The following is a 16,376-nucleotide window of genomic DNA, read 5'->3' as shown; positions in this document are numbered from 1 at the left end:
GGCGGCTTCGTGAAGGTGGAGAGAATGCGGCCCGACTAATTATCTCGAGCTTTTGGGATGTTTTAATAATCCGGGTTCAACCATATAAAATTTGATAGACCCGTTAATTAAGAAAGTGCTTATTTAGTACGAGAGTGCACCAAACAACTACTTCCATATTATTAATCCTATCTGATGTGTTATCCCACGTGCCAAACGAGGCCTAAAGCACATACTTCACTGAGATATGGTAGTTCTGGACCAAATATCAATTCATCATTTTCCTCACGAGGATGAATGATTTTTCTTTAATGTCTAAAAATTGATTAATAATTTGAGTGTCCAACTCATGTTCTTTAATCCATATGTTTCTTTAATACCATAAACATTTTGATGGATAAGAATCATGCTGGTATATTGTTCGATCTGCAGCTCGAGACAATATTTCTTTTAACACTTTCTATTTTTTCTAGACTCTTTAGGAGTTCCATTTTAATATAAACTCTTGCAAGAGATTTAGTATGTTATAACAATATCATAATGATAGTCCTAACCAAGGCATTTTATGCCATCCACTGGTATAGAGTACATGATTTGTGTTTTACCCTTCCACGGCTTTCTTCAAGCAATTTGAATCCTTTAAGGATTTTCTACACTTCATGACACATTCTCCTTTGGAAATTATACAGGGTAGCTAGAGTTTGCTGGGGTTATGAGTAGGATTTCCATCATTGAATTTTGGTCTTCCATTCACTTAGTCAGTCACTCATTTTCTCCATTTGAAATTCTATGGGTTCATTATTGATCCTTCAGCTTCAACCTCCTGCATAGCAGAAGTGGTGTGCAACCTTTGCCTTTGAATGTCCTTCAAAACATCATTTCTTGGTGACTCATCCATCCTTGGTAGCTTCAGTGTAAAGAGCCAACAATGTATCAACTGTTTTGTAGTGTTGGTGACTTGAAATCCTACGCCAACAATAGCTGAAGATGAATACTCGAGAGCAATGCAAGGTAAGCAATCAAGCAAAGGTTCCAGCTAATCAATTTCAGACCGGAAGTTTGATTTCAAGTTTTGACTAATTGCTTTCTTTCTCCTTGTTTGTAGACAAAAGCAAGGGCAAAGGAAAAGACAGGAAAAAAGCATGATATGAGATACTTTTGTTCTTGAAGAAAAAAGTAGAACGATTTGATGCTATTGTAAAACTTCTTGGCTAAAATATTTTCTTGCTGAGAAAGTGAGTTTGGCATTTTGAGGGACTTGGTTGAAGAAGTATTCTCAGAGATGAGGGAAGCTGAGTATTTTGAGAGACTTGGTTAAAGATGTATTCTAGGCGAGGAAGAAGAGTTAGACACTTTTGGAGCTCTACCTTGCCATGGAGGGCGGAGGTCGACATATAGAGGGATTGCCTAATAGCAGGTAGTGGTGTTGTTGGGACTATCCCATTCACACTTGTCAGCAACATCTGCGTAGTTGGAATAGTAAAATTCACGTGCTTCAACTTTCTCAAAGATATTTTGGCAAAGTTGTCCTTGATAACTAAAAAGCTGAGGTTGCGTCTAAGAAATGCCAATGAATTTTATTCAGGAAAATCTGACTTTTGAAATTCGAAAAGTAGTCTCTTCAATTACAAGTGGCCATGTTCCCTATTCTTTTATTGAGACATCAATTGTATCCAAAATGCACACTCAAAAAGTTGCCCGCCTGTGAAAATTGCTTCTGTTGTATTTCTGAGATTTCACTTTATCTGGTTTCCTTTTCTTTCATCTTTTCTGGAAATGGCTTGCCCATCTGACCATTGTTTTGATTTGAATGTTGTGGAAGATGCAGACGTGCCTCTTTAGGACAATATTTGGTGCCCATCCTTCTTATCCTCTAATGGTCCTCTTACGGTTAGGGACTTTGCGATGAAGAATGATATAACTGCTGCTGTAGTAGCTAAGAACCTTCTTACTTCCAAAAGACAAAAGAATACTTTCAAAATGGTTTGATGAATTTGCTTTTCAAGACTTTTTGGCTTTCAATATTCAGTGTGCGAGTTTTGTATCCAACATGGGCCAATGTCGACTTGCTTGAACTCGCCAAGTTGAATCATTAGCGATTGAGGTGGCAAGTCTTAGACAAGAGATTAGAGGACTCAAGCATAAGAATAGAGAGTTGCACATACTTGCAAATAATTACTCAACCAACATGAAAGAAAGCTTGACTAGCTGCAGGAATTCGAAAGTCGGATTCAAAGTGACCATCAGAGGTTCGTGGCTTTATTCCGAAGGTATCCATTGCCTCCACTATCTAGAGTTCTACCAAGTACTGAGGCTTCAAATGATCAACCTTAGGTGCTTATTCCTTCTAAAGTTTTGTCAAGTACTAAGGTTTCACATGATCAACTTTTGTGAAAGCTTCCCTTTTTCCTTTTGTTGTTGTTGTAATTCATGTGTATGTATAGAAAAGTTCCCTCTTTTTGGGTTTTATACATGTCTGAAACTTCTGGTTCAGTTTGTTAGATATAGGAAACTATGAAAACTTCTAGTTTCATTACTATGAATCAATGAATAAATGATGAAAACTTATGGTTCCATGAATATGATTCAATGAGTTGTTTAGCAAAGATGTTTTCTAATATCACATAATTCTTGGGCATTATGAATTCATGAAAGTATCTCTTGTATAAGATGTCGATAGTAACAAAATCAAGTTTTGCTAACTTCACAATTTTCTTATTCCCAAAAAGGAAGAAATTCAGGATGACGAAACTTACGATACTTAATTCATACTATATATAACACATGTCTACAGAAAATGTTAGAACTTTAAGTTCTTAACGTTATTCATATGTACTCGAAATTCATTCTTGATGTCGACATCATTAAAACTTTTAGGTTCATATTTTTGGAATTCATACTCATACTTAATCTGTACATGGATTAAGAAATCAGTAATGCTATTCTTACCATGTTTTTATATCATATTTATATATCACCTTATGTGGCATTTGATGTGGACAACCACATCATTTAAATTAATCAGAATTTAATTTAAATTAAAAACCATTTAATAAACCAATAATTAAAAAAAAACTGAAATTAAATGGTGATTGTAGCATACAATGAGTCTTCTCCTTCCTTCCCCGCTCCATCTTGCCTTCTCCCGTTTATTCTTCCACTTTTAAGCCTTTTTTTTTTTTTTTCAGTCACCTCAAGCAGATGAAGTAATGGAGCTATACTATTCTTTCTGGTTCAAGGTCTGGATCTTTAAGAAACAACCAGATCATGAAATCGAAGAAAACCTAGTAAACCCATCAAAGCCAGAGTTTTTACTGATTTCCGACAAGACTCCATCATACACAAAGCTTAAAGCATCAAATGAACTTGTGGGTTTAACTCATTTTCCACAATAAACCCATTAAACGCAACAAAATTCATTCTTCAACCACCATTCAATTCCCTAAGTCTCAGATAAAGACTACTTAGATACTTGAGTGAAGCTTGGTGGATGGGGATAGAAGTCGAGGAAGAGGAAAAAGGATACATGGGAGACATCTCGAGCACCGCCCGATCGTCGTCGACGACGGAGCGGTACTTGCGACCCTTCTGGCCATCGAACTCGTCTTCCGCACCAGCTTCAACATCGACATTGTCCATTTCTGCGCCTTGTTTGGATCGATCCGATACAAAACTATTCCTACAGAAACTGGATTTAAATCTATGCGAGAAAGGGATAGAAACAACATTTAATTTCACAGTCATCATTTAATTCCAGCTTTTTTTTTATTTTTAATTATTGGTTTATTAAATAGTTTTGTAATTTAAATTAAATTCTGATTAATTTAAATGATGTTGTTGTCCATATCAGATGTTACATAAGGTGATATATAAATGTGGTATAAAAATATGGTAAGAATAGCATTACTGTTAAGAAATTTATAGTCATCATTTGCATCAATCAAGGAACTTCTGGCCCAATCTTTTTATATGATGGAACTTCAGGTCCAATCTTTATATATGCTAATGATTAAGGAACTTCAGGTTCGATCTTTTTATACAATGAGGATCAAGAAACTTCAAGTTCTAATTTGATCAAGGAACTTCTGATCCTGTATATACTCATCATAACAAAATGTAGCACAATAAGTAAATTAGAGCATAGGGTGATAATTCTAACCGCTATAAACAAATTGCTTTAAATAACTAATGATTGTGACAAGGACTTTAATTCAGCACTATTCACATAAATATCAAAACTTAAAGATAATAATTATTATTATCAGAAAGGCAACGGTGCCACGCCATTCACATATATATTAATGTATGATTGGTGATTATACAACACCAAACACATCAATAACAAGATTAATAATGATAAGGAAAAAGTAAATATTAACTCACTATACTTCCCTTTTTCTTTCTAATCAGGGTCGTGTATCAACAGTAGTGTTTGAGAAGTATAGGAAGAGCAAACTGTTGGATCTGACCCAAATTTTAATATGATATGAATAAGAGGATAATGAACAACTTTCGTTAAGAAACTGTTTCGATCTAAACTACAAATGAGGGCACTTATAAGATGGATGTCTAGTTTTCTACGAAATTGGAAACTGGGTTGGTGTTTAACATCTGCAACAATCGCATCGCTAGATTTCCTGAAATTTGAATATGTTATAGGTAATGGGCAGACAAACAACTTTCAAGAAGGAAGTATTTCAATCTGAGGTCAGGAAGTTGGAGTTCATAGGCTGTTTACATGGTTGTAAGATTTTCTGTCAATAATAATAATAGTTATATAGTCAAATGTACATCTGCTTAAAGAAAATTAGTTGTACAGGAGTATGAAGATAAAGTAAAAGGATTTTCTTATCTGTGAGATTCTAGTCGACAGAGGTAAAAGGTAGGTATTGCTTCACTAGATTTACGGTGTTGTGATTTTCACTAATACAAGAGCTTCTCGTGCTGATAACATATTGTGAAACTGAGGATATGTGTGCAGTGGAATATAAAGTAAATAAGACACAATATTTATAACGTTTGACAAGTGTGCTTATGTCCTCGGAGCAGCAGTAGTACTTTCTTTTATTATTTGAAATAATAGGAGTACAAAATAACTCTCAGTATTCTTTCTTCTCTCTCGCTTGACTCACTAGTATTTTCTCGTGCATATATCTCTTCTTTCTTTTTCTTTCTTTCTTTCTTTTCTTTTGTATGCTTTTCTCTCTTTTTGTGTCTTTTTTATTCAATGGTGCAAATACCTCTTTATATAAAAGTTTTCATTCTTCCCTGATCTTATTTGGTCAACCATGTTTTTCAACATACCAATCTTACGAAGATTTTTTCTTTGACAACATTGTAAAGCTACCATCATATCTGGTTGCCTATACTCTAGGCATTCACACCTCCATTCATAACATAAAAAATATTTTAATGAAATAAAATAATTTGTCGAAAATACTTGGTTCAAATCCATTTTGTATTTTCAACAAATTACCGAAATAAAAAAAATAAAAGAAAGTTGTTGTCGTGTCTGGTAACAAATGTCTGAAGAATCTAAGCTGTGTGACATAGATTCGCACCGAAGCCATGTCGCCTAAAGCGAACCGAACTACCTCGACAGCGGTCAACGTTATACTTTCACCTTTGACTGCAAGTTAAACATCAATTTCGAGTTAATTTTTGACCCTGAGTTACCGCTTGCCTTTGTTGTTTCGGTTATCTCGGTGTCGTGTGTCCGCTGGTAAATCCCGTGGATCATGAACCATGGGCAGGCGGTTGTCCATTGACCAAAATACCCTTCTGAACTCTGCATTATCCCCTTTGGGCCCCTTTCTGCTTCAAACTTCAAGTGCCACTTTATCAGCTCTCAGAGCCGCAGAAGCAAGTGGCCAATTTGTAATGAATGCATCTTCGGAGCCTGAGAAGAAGTCTCTGACATTTCTCTCCTCTCTTGCTTCTTATTTTCTGCAAGTTCAGAAAGATTAGATTTTGATAAAAGTTCAAGTAGTGAGAGGAATTTAGATTTTGGTACCAAAAAAAAGAGGGGGGATTTAGAAAGAAAAAAAAGGAAGAAATGGGAATGGGAACAAGCACATTTATCATCAGATGGGTCAACTTTCTCACCATGGTAATCTTTCAAAGTTTTCATCTTTCTGTAAAAATCTGTCTGAAAAAAAAAAAAACTGAAAAGATTGCTTCTATTTTGTCCTTTTTTGTTTGCTCCGTTTCTGGGTATTTGTTTGTTTTAAGGATGGGTTTGGTTCTGTTTATGGGTTTTAGTTTGAAACTGTGATTTGGTTTTTGTCTTTGTCATCCTAAATTTGCTTGTTTCTTACCAGATTGATGTTTTTTTTTGCAAAATTTTCAGTCTTTGCTCTTACATTGTCATTCAAATTGTTGGAGAGAATCTGTTGAAATTTGTGTAGCTGGTTAGCTAACCAATGAGCAGCTCTAGTTTATATGTTCTGTACATAAATTTGATGATGTCTTACTATGTGTGATATGCAGCTCTTAGCAATTGTTGTCGTAGTTTTCGGGGTGTGGATGAGTACTCATCACGATGGCTGTCGGAGATCCCTCACGCTCCCCGTTATAGGCATTGGTGCAGTCATCTTTTTAATGTACGCTTTGCTTTCTTTAACACCCGAGTTTTTATGCATTCTTCGATTCCACTCTCTAACTTTGTATTGATCTCGAGAAATCTACTTATACTTGTGTGCCTTGGCTGTTAGATCAATAATCGGCTTCTTGGGTGCAATGAAAAATAGCTCCATACTCTTGTGGATTGTATCCTTAGTAAATGAATTTTGGTTGATTTTTGATCGAGGTTGTTTTGCGGTCGTTCGTTCTTGTTTGTTCCTTGACTTTTCATGTGCAGTATCTGATTCTGTTGTGCTTCATACTGGTGGGAATCCTGGTGTTCACGGTATTAGCGTAAGTAAACATCATCTGGAGCTCAACACTCTTCGTAATTCAGTTTGTACTTCATATCCCATCCATCTATTGTCTGAATTTTTTTTTCCTACGCCAGTTGACAGGATATGTATTTGAAAATATAAGAGAAGTCGGTACTTTTATGCAGTTTGACATTTTGATCGGGAGTTTAAGAAAATTGTAGACTTGTGGTAGTCACAATGAAGTGGGCATGCTTTTGCATATATTTTTTGTTCTGGAAAGTACTTCATCATTCTCAAATGCAAGCTGATACAGGGGCTCAATTGCATTTTTGTCTGTATGCTTCTGTTCTCGATTCTGTCTGTGAAGATAATGTTGATTGTGATCTTCCATAAGTATTTAAATGTTTTCTCGATAGTTGATAACCTTACATGTGATTTTTTTGAATGACTGCAGTTCAACCCAATTCAATATTTGCTCCTTAACGGTTTAGTTTTCATTGTACCAGTTTCATAATATTTGTACGAGGGCCCAGTTTTATTTGTGTGTATGAGTTAGACGTCGCATAATTTTCTGCCTTTACTTGCAGGTTCATTGTCACAAATAATGGCTCTGGTCATAGCGTGGTTGGCTTGAGGTATGCAAATTATTTTCTGGTCACTCGACTTGCTTTATGGGAGGGCATGATCTTGATTTGTGGTATCTACTCCTGAAATATTGTCTGACCAGAACTTTGAAATGATTAGGTTACAGAAAATTGCAGCTGTAAAAGTTTAGTAGCTTCAAATCATCTAGAGAAGCACAAGTTTCAATTTTTATTTCGTCAAAAGAATGCACTTCTAACCACTGTAGGAATAAAATACAAAACATTTTTTCATCCTCTTTTTTCTCATATGGACAGGTACAAGGAGTATCAACTCCATGATTACAGTCCGTGGTTTCTAAAACAAGTGAGTTCCTTTTTTCTTTTGCAGTTTAATGATGATATGTAGTGTCCGCTTTGTTATGCGTTTTTTTTATATCAGTTGCTCTCTTTCGTGTTTTAGTTGAACAATACGCAAAACTGGAAGCACTTAAAGAGTTGTCTTGTGAAATCTAATGACTGCAACGACCTACCAAAAAAGTATAAGGTGCACTTCTCAAGCTTGTTTAAATTGCTTATTTGTCTGCATAATATTGTTGTGATTTCCTTTACCTTCTCTTTTTTTCCGATTGACTTAATTTCTTTCACTTCACTTGTTGGATTCAGACTCTGAAGCAATACAAATTGGCAAAGCTAACCCCTGTGGAGGCTGGTTGTTGTCGACCACCATCTGAGTAGGTGCCATACTTCTTGTTTTCATTTCTGTGTCTTTTGTTGTTTGGTAAGTTTCCGTCGCCTCATCCTCCTGACTGTCTTTCTGCTTTAAGATGGAGTTTCACTAGTCTGAAATATGCATATAAACTATTAAACTTCCATGAACCACACAAAACGGTCGACAAGAAATAAAGTGCCCCCCCGCCCGCGCCACCCCCCCCCCCGCAAACACAACAACTGAGATGATAAGCATTCACTAACACAAATATGTAAAAGTATGAGACGATAATATAAAATAATTAAGTATATGAAATAGACAATTGAAGTGCATGGTACATACTAGATAACATGTTACTGATTTACCAATTGCTGGGATTCAACTTTATTCCTAGATGCGGTTATCCTGCTGTTAATGCGTCATACTATGACATGAGCTTCCATCCAGTTAGTTCAAACAAGGACTGCAAACTTTACAAAAATGCCCGGGACACCAAGTGTTACAATTGTGATTCCTGCAAGTAATCATCACACCTTTATCTCAATTTTTTTGTCTCTTCTCGTTTTTCCTGTATTCTTGTGTATAAATTTAATCAATTCTGAGCACTATTCGTCAATCATTTTCAAGGGCTGGAGTTGCACAATACATGAAAACTGAGTGGAGACTGGTTGCGATCTTTAATGTTGCTCTGTTTGTTGTTTTGGTGAGGCATTCTCTCTATTTATTCAATCACAACCATTGAAATTTCTTTACTTAATAACAAAAGCTGAACTATGTAAATTATAACATTATCAAACATTTCCAAAATTTAACGAACAAGAGTAGACATTTTGTATGTGATGCATGGCTAAAGATTAGAGAATAAACATCTACTATATTCATATAGTTAGTCTCTGTTGAGAAGACTGCAATAACTTGCGTTCTACGGTTGTACCATCATTTAAGATCAATTTTCTCCTGTAAGTGCTTGATGCCATGACATTCCTTTTTTTTGTGAAATGCCAGTCTATGATATATTTCGTGGGATGCTGTGCAAGAAGAAATGCTGCAAGAGTCCGTTCCAAAAATTAACAAGAGGACCTCTGCTATGAGAAACGCTCTTAGGGACGAAGAAACTATGTAGTCCTGAAAATGCATTCAAGCAACCTGTGAGTGATTTCTTTTATAGAATTTAAACAAAGAAAGTGCTCCATCATACAATGGGGAAGTACTTGCTACCTAGAGGCTATCTGCCTTAAGATTGTATAAAAATGCTTTGTGATGCTACGGAAACAAATTATATCATTTCTTTACTTATCTGAGACTAAAGTCTGAAGCATTATTTTCTATCATGTTCTTGCCACACACACACACACATATCTACCTACGTATACTACAGTTACTGTATCATGATCGCAAATTTCAATCAAAGGTTGACAATTCAGTCTGTTCGAAGTAGAGGCCAGAAACTCGACTGTCAGGCAACCAAGCTAGCTCTACAGGACCTTTTGCGCCTTCTTCAACTGTAAGCATCCCAGTATTCTCGTTTATGTCAGTTCTGGTGAAACTAGGACTGACTGCGTTAATAGCAATGTCGGGATACGTCTTTGCCAAGGCTCTTGTATAAGCATTCAGTGCTGCTTTGGATACGATGTAGGCAGATAACTTGGCAGGCCAGACTTTGGCTTCAACCAAACTCTGCTTCACATCCTCCATAAATTCCTCAACTAGGTTGTCCACTTCCTCTTCTCTGAGGCTATCAGTATCTCCTAGAACCCTCTTTGCTTTCTCATTTGGTATTCCAAACTTAGACATGCAGTTGAAACACTAGAAATGAACAAAAATTCGTATACAATAGTTTTATATCAACAGAATGCGTCGTTATATAGGTAATGTTATCTTGCCACATTTCCATATGTCATGTTATGTTGTCAGTTTGATGACATAAGATAACATTTTGTTTGTATAAATTGGGAATGCATAGCATTGATGGATTTCAGATTCGGGTTTCGGTACTGTACTCTTAGCTTTCCCACCGAGGAGGAGACATTGACTATCGTTGCCGAGTTGGATTTTTGAAGCAGTGGAATAAGTGCTTCGGTAAGTTGCTTAACTCCATAATAGTTTGTTTTCAGGCAATCCCTTGCTGTCTCATAGGTTTGCTTCACAACTTCATTGTCGGATCCGGCATTGGAACGTTGAAGCTGCATCATTATTCTCTCTTGTCAATGAAATAAAAAGTTAATTATACTCTCTATGTACTATGTGAACAAAATAAAGAATCAGTGAAGCGAAACTTCTGAGTGACGAAGTAGCTCGACCGTGAGTGAGAGGCGAACCGTGTAAAAGTAGGGTTCCTAAGCAAACGAAGGTGGACAACGGAAGGGTTGGGGCTTATACTCCAACAGGTATTTCCATGGCTAGAAAGTCTTCTTCAATCCAGCCGTACCTTACCCATGATCGACCCGGGGCTTTTGAGCGAGCAAGCCACTTCTCGGCAAGCTACAACCAATGTCATGTATATATGTCTGCCCCTTCGCGTGCATGATGGGGTTGCACACGAGAAACGGTGTTATTAGTAGCGAGAAACGCTGTTAGTAGTTAACTTCGTAGACATGATTAACCCATTTTATAGCTGAAGCTTTAGAGTAATGATTATCCAACGCAGCCGATAGAAGAATACAAACTTCCAAAATGATGTACAAAAAACAACCGAGTTCTATTGACTTACATCATCAGGTGCTATGGATCCAAGAGTTCCTGCATTATTTACCTGCAATATTGTAAAAGTATTTACTTCTTTTAGTGCTTAACCAAGTGATAAGGAGACCTTGGAAGTTCTCGTGCTGCATCCCTTTCTTTCGTCGGCAGACTCAAACATAGGAAAAACATCGTAACAAGATTCGTAGTTAGAGACGGGAATTACCAATATGTCAAGCTTTCCGACTTGAGTTTTGAGAAATTCGGCCTGAGAAGCAATGCTTGTTGAGGAAGTTACATCAAGCTGATGAAATACTACCCCATAGAGGCCATAAGAAGCCTTCAATTTCTCAACAGCTTCTGTTCTCCTCACATCTCTTGCAGTTAAACACCACCCCAACTCCATGAGCAGCTAATTGCCTGCTTATCTCATATTCAATCCCTTTGTTGCCTCCAGTAACAACTGCAATTCTGTTAAGAAAGAATATTAATAAAACCGTGATCACTAATTAAGCATCGTTACTGATCCTTCGTTGTCACGTAGCACTTCAGGAGAGGATGCGGATCGATTAAACGAAAGATTGATGTACCCCTTGGACTCAAAAACTGGTGGTTGTTTCTGCCATTTGTTGGAGATTTGGAGGAGGAAAAAAATGTTAGCTATGTGGATGGTGGTGATGATTTAGAGGGACTACTCCAAGTGCTTCTTCATCTCTTGTTCTTAGGCTATTTATAGTTTAATTACTAAGCTACTGATTTATCATTTGTCAGAGATGGTCACGTATGCCGTGACATTATCAAATGTTTGAGAATTCTATTTTCAATTTTCTTCGGTTAGGGAGCAACTTATATGATATGAGTTCATTGTCATTGTGACATTTGTATTATTAATACAATACCAAATAAAAAGAAACTTACATGTAGTATGGTCAGTGGCACAAAACGTCACAATTGCGATGTACCATTTTCATGTAAAAGTTTTTCTCCTTCAATCATATTTATTGTTCAACGATGTTTCATATCCAGTTCAGTCATATGGATTCATTTGGATTTCAAGAAATTGGTGGTTTTCATTTTTCTGTTTATTCTTTGTTGTGTTCTTTGTCAAATTTTACACGTGGCACGAGCTTAGAATCTAAGTAAGAAGAGACACTCTCATATTATTGGGGTAATGTTTGAGCATGTGACTAGTATCCAATGGATGAATTGGTGATACCACTAAGACTGTATATTGGTTGCAAGAGAGAGTCTTTCCCAATTAAGCCGGAAAGTGAGTCCATTGTTGCCGCATAAACATCTTACGAAATTATTAACCATGGTTTAACAAATATGAAATTTGTTTTAAAACATTAGATAATTTGTTTATAATGTTTGAAAAGGTACTTAATCCTTGTGTTTTTCACAAGTGATATTAGGGAAGATGAGTATGAATACAAGTTGTATGAACGAATATGCGCTCTTTTTCTTTGAAAAACATGAAACTAATCACGAATAAGATCATCGTTAGATCTTTAAACCACACATGTCAAATTGTTGCTAAGAAATTATATCAACAGAAAATAAGCAAACAACACACAAAAATGACTCTAAATATGCCTCAACATAGAAAATTCATCCGCTGTCATATTGGCATGAATATGCATTCCTAATCACTTAAGTTGAATTTTATTTCTTTTGGTCTAAAAATATTATCAATTTAAAGAATTGTCCGTAAGAAAATGTCTCTTATTTAAATTTTGGATTTGATTACAATACTTACATGTACATTTACCATCACGATATTCAAATAGTAGTTGTATTAAATATAGGTAAATATTGTAGCCAAATCCAAAAAAGGGACTTGAAGACGCAGCAAACAAGAAATTCAACTAAAACACTCAAATGACTGGAGACGTAGCAAAAGTTAAAGACAATATTAGTATTGTTTGAAGTGACCTCTGTCTCTTTGATAATTCTACAGTCAATTTCTTAACACGTTAAATGTTTTAGTCCAACGATTGTTTTTCATAAGCATGACAACAGTATTTTATTAGAAAAACTAATGAAAAGGGTTTGAAAATTTTAAGTTTAAACAATAAGTGCAAAATAAAGGGTAAAGTGAATAGTATTAGAATTGACTTTTTAGCGTAAAAATGTGATTTTTCGTAAAAATGAACAGTATCAAAATCCTCAAAAGTGGGCCAGATTCATTTGGAATTCAAGAAATTAATTAAGACCCAAGCATATATGTTCTTTTATGGATTTGACAAATTGAAGGCGGCATTGTTTTTGGGGTGCATTTTTGCTCACCCTGTAAACTTTGATGCATGCTTTCCACACACATCTAAGCCTGCCAAATTATGGGATTGAGATTGGGTCTTTCAAACCAAGCTCAATTCGTTGGCTATAAATACTAGGCACTCATTCATAAAGTCAATAAAGCAGAACGCATCATCCGAATCGAGGCAGAAGACATGGAGAAAGAAAGAGATAATTGCTTGTCGTTTTCAACTCCCTCCTATAAGCCTTGGATTGGCTTTCTCAGGATAAGGTTTGAAGTCGATTAATCTAGTTAAGCTAATCTTAAGTGTGGGCAAAAAGAAGGAAGCAAGTCCACACGCGCATCCTCACACTCAAATGCTCAAACTCCCAAAAACTCTACACACTCAAAAGATTTAAAAAGCTCTTTGCATTCTTCGCCACACTTGTGAAGAACCATCAAGCACCACTACACATGCAGGTTCTTCCACCGGCTCAAGCCAAACTCTTGCAACGTTCATTGGTTCGAGAACAAGTCACTACGACCCCCAGATCAACAACCCTACACGTACATTTCGCAACCCAGGAGATCGAATCGGATGATCACATTTTGGAATAAGAGATTGTAACCCTAAACATTCATTTAAAACAAATATTATTCTGTACATGTGTTCTTGTTTCGTTTGTCATAGGAATTTTCATGTTTACAAGGAAATCCCCTGGGTCTGAGGATTTTGATAGTCGTAACGTGTCACCATGACACGCTTGACCCTGATATTCCTTGAACACCAGGGTAGACACGTGTTGGCCGACACCCGAAGGTGACGAAGCCATATTAGGATGCAAGAGAACTATGAATATGAATAAAATAATAGAAATTTAAATATAATGAATGTGCATTTAAGGAAAGTATTCAGGGCATACAACTAAACTAGAACACTAAAAGAGGAATAATATAAAATTGAATGAATAAGTGAATGTGTAACATCCCACATCACCCAGGGGAGTGATCCTTATATGTATATTCCCATCTCTACCTAGCACGAGGCCTTTTGGGAGCTCACTGGCTTCGAGTTCCATGGGAACTTCGAAGTTAAGCGAGTAGCGCGCGAGAGCACTCCCATGATGGGTGACCCATTGGGAAGTTCTCGTGTGAGTTCCCAGAAACAAAACAGTGAAGGCGTGGTCGGGACCCAAAGCAGACAATATCGTGCTATGGTGGTGGAGCGAGCCCGGGATGTGGTGGACCTCAGGCCGGGATGTGACAATTTGGTATCAGAGCCTAACCCTGGCCGTTGTGTGCCGACGAGGACGTCGGGCCCCTAAGGGGGTGGATTGTAACATCCCATATCACTCAGGGGAGTGATCCTTATATGTATATTCCCATCTCTACCTAGCACGAGGCCTTTTAAGAGCTCACTGGCTTCGGGTTTCATGGGAACTCCGAAGTTAAGTGAGTAGCGCGCGAGAGCACTCCCATGATGGGTGACCTATTGGGAAGTTCTCGTATGAGTTCCCAAAAACAAAACCGTGAGGGCGTGGTCGGTGCCCAAAGCGGACAATATCGTGCTACAGTGGTGAAGCGGGCCCGGGATGTGGTGAACCCCGGGCTGGGATGTGACATAATGGGTCCTACACCGAAAGGACTCGAAGATACCGATGCGGAAGAGCCTTTATGCCATGATCGTATGCCTCGAATCTAAATCCTGAGGGGGCACAAAACAAACATGAGTAGACCAAGTTGATATTTATATATATGTATATATATATATATATATATATTACTGATACAGTTATCAACATACTAACCCCCAAAGTTTTATGAAAACATCAATAGCATAATATATAATAGGTTTTCGAAACCTTAGCATGCCATAAAATTCTTTCATAAAACATATCTCGTATATAATGGGCTAAATAGTGGTATCCAGTAACGATATCTCCCGGCCCAATATCAGCTCCATGTCTCTGCGCCCGTAGCCAGAGATTATTTCTCTCGGCCCAATGCTAGTTCCATGTGTCTCAGCCCTAAGCTAGAGATTATTTCTCTCGACCCGCAACCAACAACCATAATCATCGCCCGTGGCAGTATAGTGACCACTAGATAAGCACAAAACCATTGAACATAGACTTTCAAAACATAGGTATATATATATATATCTCAAAAACATCTTCATAGTATAAAGTCATCCATCATCTATACTGTAAAAAACATGTGTTCGATAAAATATGGTAATTCAAAATATTCTCAGTAAGCATAATATCTCATAAAACGTAATCATTAAATCATGTTTTTCATGTATGCATTTCAATGTTCAGAACTTGATTGTATTAAATACATGTAATTATTTTAGCCAAATCCACATAGAAACTGTAGACGTAGCAAACAAGTAATTTAACTAAAACACCTAAATGATTGAAGACGAAACAAAAGTTGGTTGAGTTGTGACCTAAAACAAGAGATTTAGAATTGAAACTTCATTAAAACTTGACATATTTTTTATTGAGAACACATTGTGCTTAGGAGTACATGTCACATGTGCATATAGAAAATTCACAAATATGCCATGTCGAATATCTTAGTATAAAAATATATAAGCCAGGTGATATAAATCAATGCAATTGATATGTCAGCTGGAGTCACCTAACGTGACCTGTACGGCTGAATCTAGAGCTCATCCATATAGCCGGAGTCACCTAACGTGACCTGTACGGCTCAAATCTACATTTCAACAACTATACTTGCACATGAGTCGGAACCACCTAAAGTGGTCTGTACAATAGGACTGGGTGTAAATAAATACGCTCAAGTGCGGGAGGTGAACATCACGTGAAGGACTGTGCTCTAACTCTGGGCGGGAGCACTAACATCGGGGTACAGGTTTATGAGCTCTCAACACATCTCACATAATCATCAATTCACATAAACAATCTATAACTCACCTGGTACTTACCTGAGCGTCCATCGCGTCAAATCACAATATGCACAAATCATACAAATTCATAGTCTAAGCATAAAATCAATAGGCATGGCAAACACAATTTCATTCAAATCGATTTTCTGGGAAAAATCTCAAGTATATAGGTATATACGGAAAACCAAACCCCCCCCCCCCCCACTGATATGTGGAAGGGTCGTAGCCCCCAAGCCTCGATTGACTGTGCTCGTCCCGAAGATAGGTCTCACCTATATGTGAAACAACTATATAAACGTTACATAAACAAAACTAGGTAATAACTTCTCATACAATGCTCAAATGGGGTGTTTAAATATACCAACGTCATCTACTCAACCTCATGAACATCCCC

The 16,376-nt window shown here is 36.9% G+C and overlaps 2 protein-coding genes across 3 annotated transcripts; one reads left to right on the top strand and one right to left on the bottom strand.

Annotated features, from left to right (window-relative positions):
* The first annotated feature begins 5,805 nt into the window (after positions 1 to 5,805).
* On the top strand, positions 5,806 to 9,446 carry LOC103958498 (tetraspanin-10). Of its 2 annotated transcripts, XM_009370764.3 has the most exons (11): positions 5,808 to 6,088; positions 6,469 to 6,581; positions 6,693 to 6,747; positions 6,839 to 6,894; positions 7,445 to 7,492; positions 7,757 to 7,805; positions 7,902 to 7,985; positions 8,105 to 8,172; positions 8,545 to 8,670; positions 8,778 to 8,853; positions 9,156 to 9,446. In XM_009370764.3, exons 1-11 carry the CDS (start codon positions 6,035 to 6,037, stop codon positions 9,219 to 9,221), a joined length of 795 nt encoding a protein of 264 aa, XP_009369039.1. In that variant the 5' UTR covers positions 5,808 to 6,034; the 3' UTR covers positions 9,222 to 9,446. The 2 variants fall into 2 exon arrangements, with proteins under 2 accessions (XP_048445576.1, XP_009369039.1); XM_048589619.1 differs by lacking the exons at positions 6,693 to 6,747; positions 6,839 to 6,894 and having other exon boundaries at positions 5,806 to 6,088.
* On the bottom strand, positions 9,155 to 10,342 carry LOC103958516 ((+)-neomenthol dehydrogenase-like). Its single transcript, XM_009370782.2, has 2 exons — positions 10,151 to 10,342; positions 9,155 to 9,935 (listed from the first exon to the last, which is right to left on the bottom strand). The coding sequence occupies exons 1-2, from the start codon at positions 10,340 to 10,342 to the stop codon at positions 9,552 to 9,554; spliced, it is 576 nt and encodes a 191-aa protein (XP_009369057.2). The 3' UTR covers positions 9,155 to 9,551.
* Between the last annotated feature and the right edge of the window lie 6,034 nt (positions 10,343 to 16,376).

The sequence above is a fragment of a genome, unplaced genomic scaffold, assembly GCF_019419815.1.
Source record: "Pyrus x bretschneideri cultivar Hongxiangsu unplaced genomic scaffold, Pyrus_bretschneideri_v1 Contig3, whole genome shotgun sequence".
In the NCBI taxonomy this organism is placed as follows: Eukaryota; Viridiplantae; Streptophyta; class Magnoliopsida; order Rosales; family Rosaceae; genus Pyrus; species Pyrus x bretschneideri.
This window is presented reverse-complemented; position numbering and strand designations above follow the sequence as displayed.

What these genes read in the sequence shown, in the direction of transcription:
- LOC103958516 (XM_009370782.2), bottom strand. Translation starts at nt 10,342, where the DNA reads ATGATGCAGCTTCAACGTTCCAATGCCGGATCCGACAATGAAGTTGTG. An exon ending in CCTCGGTGGGAAAGCTAAGA is followed by an intron (nt 9,936 to 10,150) that starts GTACAGTACCGA and finishes TGCATGTCTAAG; the next exon opens with TTTGGAATACCAAATGAGAA.
- LOC103958498 (XM_009370764.3), top strand. Translation starts at nt 6,035, where the DNA reads ATGGGAATGGGAACAAGCACATTTATCATCAGATGGGTCAACTTTCTC. An exon ending in CATAGCGTGGTTGGCTTGAG is followed by an intron (nt 7,493 to 7,756) that starts GTATGCAAATTA and finishes TCATATGGACAG; the next exon opens with GTACAAGGAGTATCAACTCC. An exon ending in TGTTGTCGACCACCATCTGA is followed by an intron (nt 8,173 to 8,544) that starts GTAGGTGCCATA and finishes CTTTATTCCTAG; the next exon opens with ATGCGGTTATCCTGCTGTTA.